General features: G+C 51.2%; 2 protein-coding genes and 1 long non-coding RNA gene across 9 annotated transcripts in view; 1 reads left to right on the top strand and 2 right to left on the bottom strand.

The window, feature by feature from the left end:
- The window catches only part of KIF9 (kinesin family member 9), a 32,872-nt gene extending 26,080 nt beyond the window's left edge, over window positions 1–6,792 (bottom strand). For all 6 annotated transcript variants that reach the window (XR_010470835.1, XR_010470837.1, XR_010470836.1 and 3 more), the window contains exons 1-6: window positions 6,677–6,792; window positions 4,166–4,278; window positions 3,283–3,380; window positions 2,577–2,742; window positions 1,381–1,487; window positions 989–1,210 (exon numbers count right to left, since the gene is read on the bottom strand). Coding sequence is in view for 3 of the 6 variants with exons in the window: in XM_013370305.3 (XP_013225759.2) it covers window positions 989–1,210; window positions 1,381–1,487; window positions 2,577–2,742; window positions 3,283–3,375 (588 nt within the window). In the remaining 3 variants the exon portion in view is untranslated. The remainder of the gene's footprint in view (window positions 1–988; window positions 1,211–1,380; window positions 1,488–2,576; window positions 2,743–3,282; window positions 3,381–4,165; window positions 4,279–6,676) is intronic.
- Window positions 6,735–19,829, top strand: part of KLHL18 (kelch like family member 18) — a 28,464-nt gene continuing 15,369 nt past the window's right edge. For both annotated transcript variants that reach the window (XM_065055005.1, XM_065055004.1), the window contains exon 1: window positions 6,735–7,022. In XM_065055005.1, coding sequence (XP_064911077.1) covers window positions 6,750–7,022 — 273 coding nt within the window. In that variant the 5' untranslated portion in view covers window positions 6,735–6,749. The remainder of the gene's footprint in view (window positions 7,023–19,829) is intronic.
- Window positions 15,914–18,259, bottom strand: LOC110366012 (uncharacterized). The gene is made up of 2 exons (XR_002425992.2): window positions 17,961–18,259; window positions 15,914–17,354 (listed from the first exon to the last, which is right to left on the bottom strand). It is a non-coding gene; the product is annotated as an uncharacterized LOC110366012 (long non-coding RNA).

The raw sequence follows: 19,829 nt of genomic DNA, 5'->3' as shown, positions 1-19,829 counted from the left end.
TCCTCAGCCCGGGTCTCAAAGGACAACGACCAGGCGCCACTCGCATTTCTTGTGTCGAAAGATCTCAAGTTAAACTGAATTATCATCCCCCTTGTACTCTTTATAATGGGAGCTCCTGCGATCAGGACACCACAATCCCAGAGAAGCCAAAGTTGAAGGACACCAGATGGGAAGAATACGCTTCCTGCATCCAGAACCAATTATTTATTCGTGTTTTCCTCATGATCTAAAGCAGCGGCAAGAAGAAGAAAGACGCAGGCATAAGTCAGCAAACTCCTTCCCCAAAGTCAACCTGCTGGGGGAATGGCCCTGCTGTAAAAATCCGATTACGTGTGCCATGAGCAGCCCAAACTATCTGCCAAAGATTGAATCGCAGAACCATTCTGCTTGGAAGAGACACTTAAAATCATCAAGTCGAGATGTCGCTGGTAAGACTCGTTTCTTGGAGCGTCGTAGATAGAACAGGCAGGTGTGTTTTTCAGGGAGAAACTCCAGCGTCCGTCAGCTGGGGGCTCTAAAAGGATCCCAAATATTCTACACTTGGTACTAAGTCCCTCACTGACACTCTCACACGATAACCAGGGTAACGACAATGAGTCTTTTTGGCTGCCTGACATCCCGGTCTGCTGAAGGGGCTGGTATTTCACATAAATCTGCTGAAATTAAGGCAAATCCTGTGGTCGCCTTCGCTCTTTTGGTGCTGCTGTGATCTCCAATGCTACTACACCCTGTGGTGTCACCCCAAAGAATTTCCTCCATCACCTGTTGTTCAGGTGTACATGAAAAACAGGGTTTACTCCACTGGGAATTCTCTGTGCCAGGGATATTTTCTTTGCAAGAACGCGGCTGCAAAGTGTTACCAGTTCCTCTTCCCAGAATAAAGGGAACAAAGAGGGTTGAACCTCCCCCCAGCCATCCTGGCCACCCCACTCCTGCTTTACCACCACTAAGTATAACAACCAAAAGGGTAATATGTGGCTTTTCTTGCCTCCAAAAGGAGACTTAGAGCATCTTCCTCGTCGCTAACGGGATGTATGGACAATCCCTTCACGTAAACGCCCTGCGGACAATCCACCACGGCCATCGGCGTGCCGCCCGGCCCGCTGCCCGCGGGGGACAGGAGGTCGAACATGGTCTCGTTGTAGATCTCCAGGTAGGATATTCGCACGGTGACCAACGGATCAACGGAACGTGCGGTTGCTTTGAAGACCTAGACAAAGAGAAGAGAGTTTGTCAGCTTTGCTAGTTCACAAACACAATTATGAGCTGTTTACGGTTTTCCAAAGAATACGTTCAAAATGTTAAAACGTTTTGACGCGGAACAGCAAGAGCTGATACAAGGGATGTCTCGTTATTTCTTCTCGCGTTCGGATCCAGTACCTGCTGTATCGCGCGGGGGATGATTCCACGGTGCTTGTACTCGCTGGTCGCTCCCGTCATCGTGTACGTTTTCCCAGCCCCCGTTTGCCCGTAGCACATTATCGTACCTAGAAAAGGGCCAGGAATTGTGACAGCTTGAAGCGCTTCCCCTCGCGTCCTTAGCAGAACAAAGGACCTTGTCATGCCTTAGGTGTCTGATTTTTGTTACTTCGGGAGGACAAGATGGTTGTGTAGTCCCTTATCTTCCCCGAGGTGTTGTGTTTGGCGGAAGAGATTGATGGTTATGGTGTCAGGCACCTTGTCAATTGTTGTGAAGGCCTCATGGCCTAATTGGAACGAGATCAACCATCAGTCGGACAACTAATTATCAGAAGAAACCATGAACCAACAGCTACCCCGATGGGCAAGACTTCTGCTCAGTACCGTGAATGTTCCCCTAGTTTGAAGACCCCAGACCCATTTCTAGAAGAGTCTTCCTGATTAGTACGAAGAGCGAAACAGGAGATGAACCACCCACATGTAACTGAACTGGGTTATAAAACGACCCCGCACGTGGCATCAGGTTGTGGCGAGTATGAGCTGCACAGGGTGACCCAAATCTTCACCGCGACCACCCTCCCTTCCCCAGACATCGCTGGATCAACCACCTGTGCAGTGGTGATATCTTACTCTCTTGCTCTCTCATATCTTAGTTTATATCTTACTCTCTTTCTCATATCTTAGTTTTCCTTCTCTCTCTTTTCCTTTTTCTTGAACATAAAAACGTAGCATCATTTAAGTTCTGCTGTTGAAGTCTTAATGTTTGGTATTACAGTCACTAATCGTTGCCAATCCACTGTTTGTAGGACGACTTATCAATGTATTGATAAGTTTTGTGATATTATACTTTCGCCAAGTCACTAATTGCTGTAATTTGCATTCCACCACGCGCTTTTAGTCAAGTCATAATTGAGTTGGACCCCTGGAGTGATTGTCTGTTGTTCACTTTGCATAACCGCGCCAAATTACCCCAGAATTAACCCACACCTGATCTCATCTGCTGATCGAGGCGCGTGTCGCATTCAGAGCGAACTCACCCCCATCCCATCTGTTGGGACGGGACAAGAATAAACTCAGGGAGGAATCTCTGCTTTCCTCAAATCAACCACCAGAGATCTCCACTTGTCGTCAAAATCATCAAAACAGCGACAAATTACCATTATAACCGCTTAAAGCTTCGGACACCAGTTTCTGCGCCACGGTCTCGTAAGCCAGTTCCTGGGAGGTGCTGTGGAGGACGCCGTCCAGCCGAAAGGACCAGTCCGTCTGCGTGTTGTTCACAACTCCCTTCCTCGCGTCCTTTTTGATGTATATATTTACACTCTGAAAGCCAAAAAGAGATGAGGATGGCTTCAATAACCACAGAGCTTCAGCAGTTGTTGTCTGAAAACACCCACTGAAGACCTTAAGTAGAAGACAGAGCGCAAATAGTGTTGTTTTATTGACCTGGGTGGTATTTTCTGGTAATAAATACCCTTAAAAAATAGGAAATTTGGCTAAACTCACCTGTTTACCTTTCAGTGTCGCAAGGAAATTATTAGTTAAGCAAGAGAAGGTGAAGGGAGGAACAGACGGTACCACAGGGAGACTGGAATCGTGGTTACCACCAGGAATTCCTCAAGGGTTGCTCAGTCTCACTCTTTGTGAGGATTTTCTCTAGCGACTGTATCCAAACAAGCACATTTTCCACGGCCGCTCTCGCTGATACAAACCCACAAGTGTGGAAGAGAACAGCGAGCAGGAACGCGTGAGTCAACGGGCACCAAAACGTTACGCGCGGCCTTAAGGCGCAGCAGGATTCTGCATTTCTGTGGGCAAAACTGGAACCAAATGCCAAACCTTTCACACTCGCAAGGGTTTTACCTTGTTGTCTGGCCCAAACTTGATCATATCTTGAGCAAAATTGGCTGTTGGCTTCACCCGCACAAACGTGTGGACTCTTTCTACTGCATCCATTCTAACTAGAGAGGGGGCAAAAAGGGAAAAGTCAACTACGTTGCACTCCTGAAATCAACTGTAATGTTATGAAAATTAAGATACAGAGGAGTCAAGTTTGAAGATAAAGTGTTAACAGAAGTTCAGCTGCGGTTTCAAATGCTCATTAAGAACAATTGTGGGCAAACAGTTGCTGAAAGTTCGTTCCAGGGTTGTCCTGCTCAGAAAACTCCACGTGTCAAAAGAGAAACGTCCTTCCGGTCGCGATTTCCTCGTGTCTCTGATTCCGTATCAGTTTTGACAACACAACCTTTTCTCCTCCGAGCTTTGCAAAGCCAAAGAGGTGCAGGAATAGCAGATGGGTTTTCTTTTGTCTGGTGTTTTCCACGTGTGAACGAACACTCTGTTTTGCAACATCAGTTCATCCAGAACCGTTTCCAGCTTCTGAGGCTTCAAGTAAGACGTGCCCTAGGTTAAACCGAGACTAAAGGAGCACACTGATATTTCCAGCGCTCAGAGCAGCAATTACCCTGTTTACACTCCGCATTGAACAGGCTTTTTTATATTTTTATAATCTCTCCGGATGTAAAAATATTTTAAGGTGTGTAAGGAACACCCGGTCTTCAAGTTTCTGAAGAAGAAACAGGATGTGCCTTCGAGTTTCAGCCACAACCTTTTGCATTTCTTGTATATTAAGTATTTTAATTTGCGATCTCTCCGTTGCTTTATCTACTGGGACTGCTCAGTAAAGAAAAGCAGAGGTGTGAGCTGAACCAAGACTTGAAAACACGGTGAGGATTTCAATGCCTACCTTGGTGCCTCGTCCTTCTAGACAACACAACACCCGCTGCAGAATCCAAACCGGTGCGAGGTTTCCGTGACCATCATCTCTCCCGTACTGGGGACAGTTGTCAATGAAACCACCTGTGAGACAGCAGGGGGATAAAGAACGGCACGGACGTCACCATAAGGATTAAACGACACGCAGAGAAAGCCGCCTAAATATTTGCCAGCGCTGCATTAACAAAGGCAGGAGGAACACGGGTGCGAAGGAAATTAAAGCAAAGATGGAGTTTTATAGCATGGAAATGCTCCTCGTCTGGTTATCGGGGTTGTGAGAGATGACAAAACTCTTCTGCACAAATATAATCCAAACTGGGCCTTTCTTACAATCATTGAGGTTGGAAAAGACGCTTAATATCGAGTCCAAGTGTTAAGCTGATTTCGGCAAAGCTGCAGCAAGAAGCACAGAAGAAATAAGGGAAAACTTCAGGCCAAAACTCTCATGTGAACCAGAGAGTATAAATTCAGAACAATGGAATTTCCCTCGCTGCAACAATGGCCATTGTTCAGTGTCAGGAGACAGCAATTCCTCCTGAAAGTATTTACTGCCGTTAGAAAATGGGAAGGAAAGAGGGAAACACCAACAGCGTGGAGAACAAAAGCTCTCCAGCTCGTTAGCGCTACCTCAAGCATCCAACCAAGCTGATTATTAATTGAGTTTTTGGGTCTGCAGTGGAATTTTAACCAAAGAAAACTCCCTATTTATTGCTGGCCAAAAATGTTTCACCGCTACATCGTCTTCCCCAGACTGAAAAATAAACATGAAAATGGCAAGAGTGAGAACTGTCGTGACCTTCGCTTGTTGTTCAGCAGCGGTAACGTAAACCGAGCAAAGCAAACCGCAGCTCACAGCTCGGGCCGCTGGTTCGGAAGCTCTTTAGGACAAGGTGCCAAACCCAAGCTCCTTGGTCGCCCCTTATACAGCAGCCAAAGCCAGCAGGACTCCCCTGGTCATTAGTCTCAAGACTAACGGGCTGGTTTTGCTCGGAATTAATGGCAAGACACTGATCTCTGCAACGGGCAGAGGCCAACGTGCCCTCAGTGCCAAAGGGAAATTTTAGGGGGGGATTTAGGGGCTGATTGGCACAGAAACGTGTGTCCAGAGCAGTGGAATATGGGGTTTGGTTCTCTGTGAGGGATTTCAGCTTGTACACTGCGGATGGACAACACTTGGGGCCAAATCTAAAAACTGGGGGGGGGCAAAACTGCAGCACCTGGAACTGAAACTGCAGGGATGCTCTGAGTTGAATCCACCCAGCTGAAATAAAATAGAATCACAGAATCATTCTGGTTGGAAAAGACCTTTAAGATCGAGTCCAACTCTTCCCACCCCTGGTGCTGCCCCATGTCCTGAGAACCTCATGTCCGTCTGTCCAGCCCTCCAGGGCTGGCGACTCCAGCACTGCCCTGGGCAGCCTGTTCAATGCCCCACAGCCCTTTGGGGAAGAAATTGTTCCCAGATCCACCCTCAACCTCCCCTGGTGCAACTTGAGGCCGTTTCTTTGTGTCCCTGTCTCCCCTCAGCTCCTGTTCTCCAGCTGAACCCCCAGGTCCCTCAGCCGCTCCATCTCACTTGTGCTCCAGCCCCTCACCAGCTCCGTTCCCTTCACTGCACTCGCTCCAGCACCTCAAGGCCTTTCTTGGTGTGAGGGGCCTAAAACTGCCCCCAGGTGATCTGAGAGGGGGCTGTGGTGTCACGGGAAGGATCACCCATGTTTTAGCAGACCTGGGCGGGTGGAGATGGTGGGGAGAGAAGATCTGGAGGAGATGAGGCTGGGGGCTGAGAGCAAGGCCTGTGGAGACACCACCTGAGGTGGGGAATAAACCCTGGGGGAGGAGAATCACAGAATCACAGAACCCCAGGCTGGTTGGGTTGAAGGTCCCTCTGTAGGTCCCCAGCCCACCTGCTCACGCAGGGTCACCAGAGCAGATCACACAGGGTCACCAGAGCAGATCACACAGGGTCACCAGAGCAGATCACACAGGGTCACCAGGGCAGATCACACAGGGTCACCAGGGCAGATCACACAGGGTCACAGAGCAGATCACACGGGGTCACAGAACAGATCACACAGGGTCACCAGAGCAGATCACACAGGTGGGTCCAGGGGGTTTGAATGTCCCAGAGCAGGAGACTCCACACCCGCTCTGGGCAGCCTGGGCCAGGCTCTGGCACCTCCCAGCACACAAGGTTCTGCTCCTGTTCAGATGGAGCCTCCTGTGTTTCAGTCTGTGCCCGTTGCCCCTCACCCTGGCGTTGGGCACCACTGAACAGAGTCTGGTCCATCCTCTGACACCCACCCTGAGATATTGATCCATTGATCACATCCCTCTCAGCCTTCAGAACAAGACCTTGGGGACAGGAAGAAACCTTGAGGAGGGGGACGGGGCCTGAGGGGCTGTTGCGGCCTGTGGGGACAACGGGAGGCGGGTCACGCCAAGGCCCTGAGGAGGGGGCGATTCCCCGGCGCTCACGTACCTGCGCCCCCGCCTCGGCCGGGCCCGGGCGAACCGGAGCCGCCGCGGCCCTTGGGGATGTGTACGCCGTTGCCATGGCGCCGGCCACGTCCGGCTTCTCCCGGAAGCGGAGGGAGGTGGAGACGGAAGCGGGGGCGGCTGCGAGGGCCGCGCTACGGCGGCCGGGCGGGGACAAGGCGCGGGGGAGGCGAAGGGCGGCCGGGAAGATGCTGGAGGCGGCGGCGGCCGAGCCGGAGCTGGACCCCGAGGATCTGGTGCATTTCTCGGTGGGCGATTTGCCCAGCCGGGGGTACGGCGTGATGGGCGAGATCCGGCGGCAGGGGAAGCTCTGCGATGTCACCCTCAAGGTGCGGCCCGGCCCGGTCCGGGGGGGAAACGGGGGGACCCGGGGGCTGAGGGACCCCCCGGGACTGTGATGGGGACAAGGAGGGACAAGGTGTTTGGGGGGAGGGACAAGGGGGAAGCGGAGGGTCCATTTGGGGGGGTGAGGGAGGAGCTGAGGGTCCCCTTGGGTCCTTTTGGTGGGGGGACAAGGAGGGGAGCAGGGGCTTCCTTGGATGGGGAGTAAGGGGGAGCAAAGAGTCAATTTGGGGGGAATAAGGGGCAGCTGAGGGTCCCTTTGGGGGATACGGAGGGTGCTGAGCCCCCCCCAGCCCTTTTGGTGGGGAGAAGGTGAAGCTGAGGGTCCTTTTTGGGGGATAAGGGGGAGCCCTTTTTCTGGGGGACAAGTGGGCAGCAAAGGGTCCCTTTGATGGGCAATAAGGGGCAGCTGAGGGTCCCCCCAGCCCCTTTGGTGGGGATAAGGGGGGGGCAAAGGGTCCGTTTGGGTGGGTAAGGGGGGAGCTGAGGGCCTCCCCAACCTTTTCGGTGGGGAGAAGAAAGCAAGTGGGGTCCATTTGGGTCGTTTCGGTGGCAGATAAGAGGGAGCTGAGGGTCCCTTTGCGGGGCAAGGGGGGCACTGAGGGCCCCACCCCAACCCTTTTGGTGGGGAGAAAGGGGAGCTGAAGGTCCCTTTGGGGGGCAAGGGAGGAGCTGAGGGCCCCACCCAACCTTTTTGGTGGGGAGGAGGAGGCAGCTGGAGTCCCTCTGGCTGTTTTAGGTGGGGGGCGTGGAGAGGAGCAGAGTGTCCCTTTGATGGGGGTAATGGGGAGCTCAGGGTCCCTTTGGGGGTGATAAGGGGGCAGCTGAGCCCCCCCTCGTCCCTTTGGTGGGGACAAGGGGAAGCTGAGGGTCCCTTTGGGTGATATGAGGGGAGCTGAGCCCCCCCTGTCCCTTCAGTGATGAGAAGGGGGAGCTGCGAATCTCCCCTTTCCATGGCTCCCCCTTGGTGGGGAATCAGGGGGCGTTGGGGCTCCCCAGACATTTGGGGGGGCTCTGTGAGGGGCTCTTGGCAGTGAGCAGGGTGCTGAGCACCCCCGAAACAAAGTGGGAGCTGGGACGGGTTGGTGACACCTGGTCCTCAACGCTCCCCCAGGTGGGAGATGGAGCCGTCGTGGTGTTTCCAGCAGCCACGGAGGGCGATTCACTAAAATATCTTGTTTTGAGAGGAAAAGGGGCACCCTAGACCTGCCCCCCCCCATTTTGGTGGTGATCCCAACACTGAGTGGTTTGGGAGGTGCCACTGTGGGTGGGGTTGGTGCCAGTTTATGGACCAACCTCTGCCCCAAACCATGGGAGGAGAGTCTGTTTTCCCTAGGAAACCTTTATCTTTTTAAGACCGTCGCTTCTTTACGTCAAATCAATAATCTGTAGCGTTGGTAAGTGCTCAGGACGGAGTCGCTGGGGCTGGAGGGCTCTGGGATGAGCAGGAGATGCTGGAACCCTCCAGCGCAGGAGCTCACGGGAGGGGGGTTGTCGTGGGTGCAAAGTGTCGTGGGCGCGACGTGCAAACTCCCAAGGATTAGTTGAGTCATTCCAGAATGAGCTCGCGAGTTTAATTAAACGTGAAGGTGTTTCCCAGCCTACTCACACTGAGAGTTTTCACCTGATGAAGAAGGAGATGGGGAGGCTTGTGCCTGTCGTGGGGACGCGTGATTGGGGTTCAGCCCGGGGCTGCTTCATCCTGTAAATCAGCTGTGGCTAATGTGCAGGTTAAAATCATAGAATCATCGAATAGTTTTGGTTGGAAAAGCCCCTCAAGATGATGGAGTCCAACCATAACCCACCCCAGCACTGCCCCGTGTCCTGAGAACCTCATGTCTGTCTGTCCAGCCCTCCAGGGCTGGTGACTCCAGCACTGCCCTGGGCAGCCTGTTCAATGCCCCACAGCCCTTTGGGGAAGAAATTGTTCCCACATCCAACCTCAACCTCCCCTGGGCAACTTGAGGCCGTTTCTTTGTGTCCCTGTCTCCCCTCAGCTCCTGTTCTCCAGCTGAACCCCCCAGGTCCTTCTGCCGCTCCATCACACTTGTGCTCCAGACCCTTCACTGTTCTGGTGCTTTCCAACCATCTTCTAGTTGGGTCCAACCCCTGGTGGTCCTTGACTTGGTCAATGCGAGTTTCTACATCTTCCTCTTGTGTCACCTATCGCAGCATCCGCCTCTTGTCCATGTCTCTCTTGTCCTTGAGCTCATCCCCTCCGACGTCCAGCCACCTCCCTCCATCCCCTGCCTGTCGGGAAGGTCCGTGCTTTGCCTTGGAGAAGACAATCCTTGACAATCAACCATCTCTCCAGGGCTTTATCCCACCACACTCTTCCAAGAGCTCCTGAAGAGCCCAAATTCTTCTCTCTTGAGGTCTCCAGGGTCACCCCAGGTCCCTCAGCCGCTCCATCGCACTTGTGCTCCAGCCCCTCACCAGCTCCCTTCCCTTCTCTCCACTCGCTCCAGCACCTCAAGGCCTTTTTTGGCATGAGGGGCCCAAAACTGCTCCCAGGACTTGAGGTTTGGGCACTGGGGAAGATGCTCGTTGGGAAGAGCTTTGCCATGTGCTGATCCCCCTTGGCAGAGGTTGGACCTTCCCTCACGTGGTATTTGTGACCATCTGTGCCGTAACCTGGGAGAATTCTGCAACAAAACTGATTTGTGATGGAAAGCGCCATTTTATTAGGATTAAACGTGATGTTATCGAGGTGACTTCATGCTGCAGAAGATGATTTCCGGGTCCTGCGCGTCCCACATCCCCAAAATCGCTGTGGTGACCCAGCTGTGGGTCCCCGTGCTGCTCCACAGCATCTGGAGGGAGAAAATAGTGACGAGGTGTAGAACCCCGGCCTTACCTCAGACAAATAACCAACGCAAAGCTCTCCTGAATAAGTTTTCCTATGGATTTACCATAGCAAAGTGCTTTTTTTAACCTTGTTTATCTCCCTTTGTGTCTCTTTTATGGGGCCACTCGTACGGGCTGAAGGAGCTTGGCTGCTTTACCGGGGCGCTGCGTTGGTCTCGCCTTCTTTATTCCTTTTATTATATTAGATCAACCAACCTAATATTAGATTTCATTCCGGGGGCTGTTGCTATGTGAGGAGGATGCAGAGCCTTTCATCCCTACAAAGTTCAAAATATATTAAGCAAAATGTCTCTGTTGCTCATAAACTCAGTCTTAACTTTGTCTCCGCCGGCCGGTTGATTCTTTATTATGCTCAATAAAATCGACCGGTGCCAACAGCCCCGTTTTCCCTTGTACACACACACCATCCCAAGTGCTTTATTCCTTCGATTCCTCTTGTCGCACTGAGTCGCCGTGTCAAAATATCCCCCATTTTTATCACTTCTGCCGCCCAACCGCGGATTTCTCGGTCCTGTGGTGACTGAATTAACACCGCCCGCTGAATATTTGAGAAGTAGTTTTCCTTCGCTGGGCTTCGGAGGTGGTTTTTAATCATTTAAACCACCTTGAGCACAGCTGATGTGAACGCCGTAAATCCGGCGCGGTGCAGAAGGAGCCTGGAAAGCGAGTCGTCAATCAGCATTTGAACAATTCCCACCCAAAATCAAGGTAGGAAAAGCACTGAGACGCGCTCAGCGTCAATGCCCGGCGATGGAGACGCGCTCAGCGTCAATGCCCGGCGATGGAGACGCGCTCAGCGTCAATGCCCGGCGATGGAGACGCGCTCAGCGTCAATGCCCGGCGATGGAGACGCGCTCAGCGTCAATGCCCGGCGATGGAGACGCGCTCAGCGGCAATGCCCGGCGATGGAGACGCGCTCAGCGGCAATGCCCGGCGATGGAGACGCGCTCAGCGGCAATGCTCAGGGATCCTTGTGGGTCCTGATGCTTCTTGCACCACTGAGTACATTTGTTGCTGGTTTTTCACACCTAAATCTTTTGGGTTCTCACCTCTATAAAGAGAAAAATAGGTCACATATAAGTTTAAAAAAGCTGCCAAACGCTGTTTTGGGCCTAAAATTGGATTCCTCTCGCTGTGAGCAGGGTTCAGACTCCCAAAACGGGAACAAACAGCATCAAAATGGGAACAAGCCGTGTTTTTGCGGCGTGGTTCAGGTTTTTATTGGCCTCTTTAGCCGTATCGACATTGGGCTCAACGGCCGTAAACGATCCTCCCAGCCCACTGAAATGTTTGCTGTACAAACAGGGCTCAAATTATTAGGAAGCGTCGCTACTCTTGTTTGTTTTAATTATTCCCCTCGTAAAGCCGGGCGAGCGTTCATTGAGTCAACAGGAGGGGCAGAGTTTGTTCTCCTGTCTTCAACGTCGCTCCGCAGAGGCCGGGTTTAAATGCGATTAAAACCAAGAAGTTGCTGATTTAAGTGGCTCCCTCGGAGCTGAGATTATCCAGACCTGGGTTATAGATTTGAAAAGTCCTTTTCTAATGCTGTCTCCAGCAAGAACCGCAGCGAGATCTCGTTGCTGTGTTATCATATTTACTGGATTTTTTTTGGATTAAATCAGTGAGGTTTCATTTTTTATTGATATTTTTCTCCCCAGAAGCTGGATATAAAGCATTTTCTTTCAGGCTCCCTTCACATCAGATTTTGGGGTTATTTTCCATCCGCCAGGCACTACTCTGCTTATCTCCAAGGTTCTTTTTTCCCCAGAGCGTTTCACCCATAACATCATCTTCTGTCTAAACGTGTAATTCTGACGTTGATTTTATCTTATTAATAAAAATCAATTAGCTTTTCGCTAAGCTCCCTGGGTGAGAAAAGCTCTGCATTAGGGATTTGGTCCCTCGTTGGTTTTGGTGATAGCACAGCAGAACCTTCCCGGCTTATTTGACGCTTATTTCATGAATAAATTCCGCGAAGAATTTCAGTTCACCGCAAAATGCAGGTTTGGGGGTATCAGTCCCTGATCTGGAGATCCCAATCTGCTTTTGAATTGCAGAAAAGAAGCTGCTCGGTATTTATGTTCTTCCTGCGCGTTGTTTTTGTGAAGACAAATATCCTCTCGAAATGAAAGCTGATTTAGTCTCTGCTTTAGTCTGAGGTTTAGGCCAAGGAATGGGCACTCTGGGGGAGCACAGCAGCAGCTTCTGGAGGCTTCTGGATTCTGTCAAACAGGGAAGCAACGCTCGTCGTTGTTTTTATTGATAAATTTGAGATATTTATAGCTCTTGCTTGCTGCGATGGGAGAGCCGAGTGCCGGGCTTGTATATCATAGAACATCTGCCTTGTAAGGCAATAACTTTTGGACTTATCTCACAATTCAGGTCCTGATTTAAGTCAGAACCTCAACCCTCACAATCAGTAGCTTTTGTCTGTCAACCATTTGCGTGTCATAGAACGTCCCGAGCTGGAGGGACCCGCAGGATTGTCGAGTCCAGCTCCCGTCCCTGCATTGACAACCCCACAGGTCACCCCGTGTGTCTGAGGATGTTGTCCAGTCTCTTCTTGAACACTGTCAGGTTGGGCTGTGACACCTCCCTGGGAGCCTGTTCAGTGTCCAGCACCTCTGGGGAAGAACCTTTTCCTCATGTCCCACTGACCCTCCCTGGCACATCTCCTGCCGTTCCCTGGCTCTGTCACTGTCACAGAGAGAAGAGCTCAGCCTGCCCCTCCTGCTCCTGCTGAGGAAGCTGTAGACCATGATGAGGTCTCCTCTCAGTCTTCTCCTCTCCAGGCGGAACAAACCCAGTGATTTCAGCCGCTCCTCATGCACTCTAAACCCTTCACCAACTTCGCAGCCTCTTCTGGATGCTCTCCCGTAGCTTTATCTCCTTTTTATCCTGTGTCCCCAGCCCTGCACACAGGGAATCACAGGACCCCAGAATGTCAGGGGTTGAAGGGCCCTGGAAAGCTCACCCAGTGCAATCCCCCATGGAGCAGGAACACCCAGATGAGGTTACACAGGAAGGTGTCCAGGCGGGTTGGAATGTCTGCACAGAAGGAGACTCCACAACCCCCTGGGCAGCCTGGGCCAGGCTCTGCCACCCTCACCAGGAAGAAGTTTCCTCTCAAATTTAAGTGGAACCTCTTGTGTTCCAGTTTGCACCCATTACCCCGTGTCCTACCACTGGTTGTCAGTGCTCTAGCCGAGGCCGAGCAGAGCGGGACAATCCCCTCCCTGCCCGTGCTGTGCTGGATGCACCAGGACATGGGTCCCTCTTGGTGCCATGGACACTGTTGGCTGATGTTCAACTTGTCGTTGGCCAGAACCCCAGATCCCTCTCCACGGCGCTGCGCTCCAGCCTCTTGTCCCCAGTCCGTCTGTACAGCCGGGGTTGCCGTGTCCTGGACGCAAAATTCACCACTTGCTCTTGTTGAACTTCACGCGGTTGGTGGTTGCCCGGTTCTCCAGTTTGTCCAGTTCCCTCTTCAGGGCCTCTCTGCCCTCCACAGCTCCCCACAATTTTGTATCATCAGCAAACTTACCAAGTAATCCCTCAAGTCCTGACTTTAAGTCATTTACAAAGTCATTGAGGAGCGCTGGCCCCAAGCTGGATCCCTGTGGAACCCACCGGGCACCTCGGTCAAAAGACAGAAGGTTCGTGCCTTTCGGAATCCTCAAAAAGCAAAATTAACGTGAGCTCCTCTTATCGCTGCTGCTCCTCGTTTGGTTTTTGAACTGCTCCAGTGCTCTATTTCCACGACTAATTAGAAAAGTCTCTTTAAAAAACAAATAATCCGAGCCTGGCAAGTTAAAAGATCCCCAAGCTGTGGAGAAGTGATGTTGTTTATGTCATGTACATTCTGAATGCAGCTGATGGTTGATAGTGGCCTTTCTCCCCTTTTAATCGCAGGGGGGGTTTCTGAGTTAACTCCAGATTCTCCAGCCCAGGAGGAGCCTCCCTGTGTCCCATCGGGCAGAGAATTGGAATTCCAGGCGGCTTCATGCAGAATTTCAGTGGGAATTTCCTCCCTTATATCAAAGACGAGTATTTTTAGTGCCTTATGAAGAGGTTAAACCCGAAGCATTAGCAGAAACCACACATTTAAGACACGTAGATGTGCTTCTTGGGGACGTGGTTTAGTAACAGCACTGGGTTAACGGTTGGTCTTGATTTTTAAGGTCTTTTCCAACCAAAATGATTCTGTGATTCCATTCTGTGATCAACAGGACTCTAATTAGTCTAGACTGGGACATCTGACTTAATGGGTCAGTCTTTTGGGTTCAGACGTGCCGAGTTGGGTCAAAACTCTTTCGCGTCTCGTCTGGCTGCTGGTTTGGGTGGGAAGAGGCTGAATTTTGATACAAGATCTCTTAAACTTTCCCGTTCCGTCATCTTCTGCCTGGCTTAATTTCTCCTCCGGCCTCTCTGCGACTTGAGATCTTTGCAGCGCAGAACTCCAGCGACTTCTCACCAGCGTGAAAACAATCGATCCTTTATTCCACCTACCCCATTTTTCTGCACAGGAAGCGTCGTCATACCCTGGAACTTCAAACGTTTTAGTGGACGTGGGAGCGTGAGGGAGAGCGGGAGTTGTGTTATCGCTCTAGAGGACGCGTTGGAGGGGAATCCTGTGGTGTTTGCCCTCAGGATGCTTTGTTTTGTTCTTGTTTCTGGTAAACAGCATCTTTTGCCTTAAAAGTAATATGTTGTAAAATAACTCATCCTTGAGGAAAGGTGGAAGTCATCTGAAAATAAGCTGTTTAACTCAGGCTATGAAGGGGGCGACCCTGCCTGAAGGATTTAAACCTCTTCCCAGCGAGCTCGATGACGTGGAGATGACACCAAGTTGGGAGGGAGTGTGGAGCTGCTGGGAGGCAGGAGGGCTCTGCGGAGGGATCTGGAGAGACTGGAAAAATGGGCCCATTCTAATGGGATGAAGTTCAACAAGGCCAAGTGGCAGGTCCTGCGCTTTGGCCACAACAACCCCCTGCAGCGCTCCAGGCTGGGCACAGAGTGGCTGGAGAGCAGTCGGGCAGAAAGGAACCTGGGGGACTAATGGACAGGAAGCTCAACATGAGCCAACACTGTGCCCAGGTGGCCAATGGTGTCCTGTCCTGTATCCAAACGAGCGTGGTCAGCAGGCCAAGGGCAGTGATCCTTCCCCTGTGCTCTGCATTGGGGAGGCCACACCTGGAGTGTTGTGTTCAGTTCTGGGCCCCTCAGCTCAGGAAAGAGATTGAAGTGCTGGAGCGGGTCCAGAGAAGAGCAACAAGACTGGGGAAGGGACTGGAACACAAGACCCATGGGGAGAGGCTGAGGGAGCTGGGCTTGTTTAGTCTGGAGAAGAGGAGGCTTAGAGCTGAGCTCAGCACTCTCTAGAACTACCTGAAGGGCAGTTGTAGCCAGGTGGGGATTGGTCTCTTCTCCCAGGCATCAGCAATAGGACAAGGGGCCATGGGCTTCAACTCTGCCAGGGGAAATTGAGGCTGGAGATGAGAAAGCAATTCTGTGCAGAGAGAGTGGTCAGGATTGGAATGGCTGCCCAGGGAGGTGCTGGACTCACCGTCCTGGAGGTTTTTAAACTGAGACTGGACATGGCACTTAGTGCCATGATCTGGTCAATGGACTGGAGTCGGACCAAGGCTTGGACTGGATGAGCTCTGAGGGCTTTTCCAACCCACTCCATTCTGTGAGATTCTTGGTTTATTTCTCTCTTTTGCTGCTTGTATTAACAGCTAATTCCAGCTTGGTGATGGGGATACCATTGAATTTGTGGCGGTTTCGTTTGCGCCTGCAGACTGACCTGAACCCAGAGCTCAAAAGAGAAACGCGCTGATTCGCAGTTCACTCTGAGCTAAAATAAAAAGGCAAAGCATTCGTTTGACATAATTCTCGCACATGCACGGAGAGAGTAGCCGGTTCCAAAGGCCAAATTCCGTTTGAAAATCAAAACAGGAACCTGGCTGCACTTAGTGAGGACAAAAATGGGGTTTTTCTCAACCAGAAAAAGCTTTTTCTATATATATTTGTTAACATTCTGCCGGTACTTGATGGCTTTTGGACACGGGGGGGTGGGATGATGCCAAGAAGTTCACGAGCTCGTTTTACTGTTACATGAGGTGAGCGCAGGTGACTTCCACGGGGTGTTTATTTGGTCAGAGGAAAGGAAGATCATTTGGCTTTTGGAATCGGAAGATGCTCAGATGAACCAAGGGGACATGTGCTACATGGAAACATTTGTCACCTTCTGCAGGGAAACTTGTATTTTCTATCGCCTGCGGCAAGCGATGTAGTTGTTCCTCCGGGATTTGCCATGAAGTGTTGATGGTATGAACACAATGACGGCTTCTAGACCTGAGATCCTGATTGATAAACCTCCCCGAGGGCTCTGGATCATTACGGGAGTTTAAAAACAAACAGAAGCCCCAAGGAACTGGGGTTGTTGTTGTCATCTGGTAGCAGGACGTTGTGTTGGTGGCGATGGCTCTTGGCTGGCGCAGCTCCCTGGATCTCGCTGGTGTCCCATCCTTCCCCTGCTACGACGGCAGAAAATTATTCCTTTCTAATTATCAGTTTACAGCTTATTTCCTTTTTATTTCCCCGAACTGGAAGCGGTTGGGAACTACGTGGCCGTGGTTTCTCTCCTCAGGTAACCAAAGCCAACTCTGCTCAGTTCAAACCCTCCCTTGCCCACACAGGGTCGTCCCCAGCGCCGTTAATTTGTTAAACGGGGTTAATTTGTTAAACGGAGGTGAAACGCTTCCCTTACCGAAGGGAACAACCGTGTCCCTCGGGAACCGGAGAGCAGGTATCTCATCCTGACATGGTTTGGACTTGGAGCAGAATAATTTCATGTGGTTTTGATCCCTTCCTGCTTTTCATGGGGAGAAACGCGGGGAGCGGAGCTGCAGTTTCGTATATGAATCCGTCAGAGAGGCAAGGTCAAAATCTTGCTGTTATTTGTGTTACAATTGCAATCCCATTTCACAGTAGTCAACCATCCCTTCAAATCCTTAAAAGAACAGTAAGCAGGGTAAACCACGGAGTAATTAGAGATGCAGTCAGAGCAATTAAGGCGGTTAAAGAGAGTAAACCTGGTGTACAGTCTTCTCTGGTTTTCTCTGGATGCTGTGGCGTGTGTTGTTTAATGATTAAAGACAATTCCGCAGCGTTTTCCACTTGGAAAAAGAAAAGGTGGTTGCCTCTGTTTAAAGTCTTTGCTCATCCTTACAGGCAAGAAACAGCAAACCATGGGGTGGGATTTCTGAGGAGTTAATATCCCAAGGAACAGTGACTTTGCAAAATTAAACCACAGCGTAGCAGATCACCAGGTTCCCCTTTAGAACGGTGTATTTTAACCATCGAGCATTAGCAAATCATTCCCTTGGAAAGAAACATAAGATTCACTGGCTTCAAAAGGCTCTTGCTGGAGCTGCAGCGTCAAATTCCTCGGAGGAAAAAGGGCAGAGAATAGTTATACTTAGTTATAACTAGATACTTAGTTATAACTAGATACTTATAACTAGATACTAGTTATAACTAGATACTTAGTTATAACTAGAGAATCGCTGTATGCAGGCGTATCATTTTAATAGGTGCCTATTGAATTGCAATACCACTTTTTAATTTTAAAAAAGGCAAAACGACCTTGCAGGAGCCGTGGTTTTCGGCAAATTGGGAGCGCTCGTCTTGTAGTAGAGATATATTAAACCAAAGCGAGCGTTGCGGTTGGACAGACTTCCTTCCGGGAGCCGTGCCTTTCCAAATTTTCCATATAGAAACCCTCATTCTTTCACCTTGTTTCAAGCCAGAGAAATATCGAAAGCAAAAATGGTGTTTTCCTGTTTTTTGGGACGTTTGAGACGCGTGAGAGGGAGTTTTCTTGCAAAGTTGAGTGCTCTTGGTGGTGCCCCCCAGCACCGCCCTTTAGTTGAAAACATTTTCAGCAAAAATATATATATTTTAAAGAAGAAATGCAGCTCACGCGAAAGAAAACGGGGGTTTTAATCAGCCTTTTGCGCAGGGAACAAACCCCTCTCGTGCTGCAGGCTCACCTGTGGGCGAAGATCCGGGCGTGAGCGGCGGTGTCGGTCCCCCAGCTCCAACATGCTGCTGGTGACACTCAGACCTTGCGCTGCACGTGGTGGTGAGGGGAATCGTTATCCCAAATTTTCAACCTCAGCATCCCCTGGCACAACTTGAGGCCGTTTCCTCCCGTCCTGGCGCTTGTTCCTTGGGACAAAAGACCAACACCCTCCATTCTACAACAGCTTCCCTGTTTTTCCCTCGGCGGGCTGGGTCAGGAACCAGGAACAGCTTCATCCCCAGGTAGGAACGTGTTGGGAAGCGCCAGAGCTGCCCAAGCCGGTCTGGGGCTCCTGAGCCGCGGGGCCGGAATGTGGACAAGCTGAGCAGCGAGTTACTCATCGCGGTCAACCAGGTTACAGCTGGTCATACGTAAACCTTTAACCAGCGAGGAGTCTCGAACAAACAGCTTCAGCACCCAAACCTCATTGTTATTTCCTTCTCTTAACCTCTCGCACTCGTGAGCGGCACCTCCAAGTCTAACTCACACGGAGAGACGAACAGAAGCGAAGTCGTTTGCACCAGGGGAGATTTGGATTGGATATTAGGAAGAAATTCTTCCACAAAGGGCTGTGGGGCATTGAACAGGCTGCCCAGGGCAGTGCTGGAGTCACCAGCCCTGGAGGGGTTTAAAAGCCATTTAGACGCGGTTCTTAGGGACACGGGTTAGTGCTGGAGTCAGGTTAAGGTTGGACTCATGATCCTGAGGGTCTATTCCAACCAAAACGATTCTGATTCAATGATTCTATGTGTGCACGCGTGCTCGCTTTGGCAGCTGTGGTGTGGAAAGGAAAACCTGCAGCCATGGACATGGCGAGGGTTTGTCGGTTTTAATCGCTTCCTTCCTCTTATGGCCTTTATTTCCAAGTATTTTTACATGTTTGTGTTCACTGGGGTTTGTGCTCGCTTACAAGAGGCTGTGTAACGTCTGGGGAACCTCGCTCTGCAAATGGTTGTTAATTCAACAGGACTTGAGCTCAGTCCCCTTTGGGACCGTGGGTGAGTCCTGCCAGTCTCACCTCCTTTTGCAGAGATTCCTCATCCTTTTGCGGATTCCTCATCCTTTCGCAGAGGTTCCTCATCCCTTTGCACCCACACAAGGACGCTGCCAATGATTTTTGGATGTCAAGGGACACTTGCTGCTGTAGCACCAACAGAGCCGTTGTCTCAACTCTTCTGCTTGTCCTTCAGCTCAGGGCTCAAAATGGCGGCCCCAGGGGCACCACAATCACCTCAGAACACAAAATGGCGGCACCACAATCACCTCAGGGCTCAAAATGGCGGCACCAGGGGTACCAAAATCACCTCAGAACACAAAATGGCGGCACCAAGATCACCTCAGGGCTCAAAATGGCGGCCAGAGGGGTGGCGGGATCACGTCACAACAAGAAAGGCTGAGGTGCTGGAGCAAGTTGAGGGAAGGGAACGGAGCTGGTGAGGGGCTGGAGCACAAGTGTGATGGGAGCGGCTGAGGGACCTGGGGGGTTCAGCTGGAGAACAGGAGCTGAGGGGAGACAGGGACACAAAGTAACGGCCTCAGGTTGCGCCAGGGGAGGTTGAGGTTGGGTCTGGGGAACAATTTCTTCCCCAAAGGGCTGTGGGGCATTGAACAGGCTGCCCAGGGCAGTGCTGGAGTCACCAGCCCTGGAGGGCTGGACAGACTGACATGAGGTTCTCAGGACATGGGGCAGTGCCGGGGTGGGTTATGGTTGGACTCCATCATCTTGAGGGGCTTTTCCAAGCTCAATGATTCTGTGATATAGAGGGTAAAGCACAAGATCCATTAGTGACAGAGTTCGCAGAGAACAGAGCAGCAGGGTATTTGATGGTGTTTGTAG

The sequence above is a fragment of the Columba livia genome, chromosome 2, assembly GCF_036013475.1.
Source record: "Columba livia isolate bColLiv1 breed racing homer chromosome 2, bColLiv1.pat.W.v2, whole genome shotgun sequence".
Taxonomy (NCBI): domain Eukaryota; kingdom Metazoa; phylum Chordata; class Aves; order Columbiformes; family Columbidae; genus Columba; species Columba livia.
The sequence above is the reverse complement of the archived record's forward strand: the minus strand, read 5'-3'. Positions and strand labels throughout refer to the sequence as shown.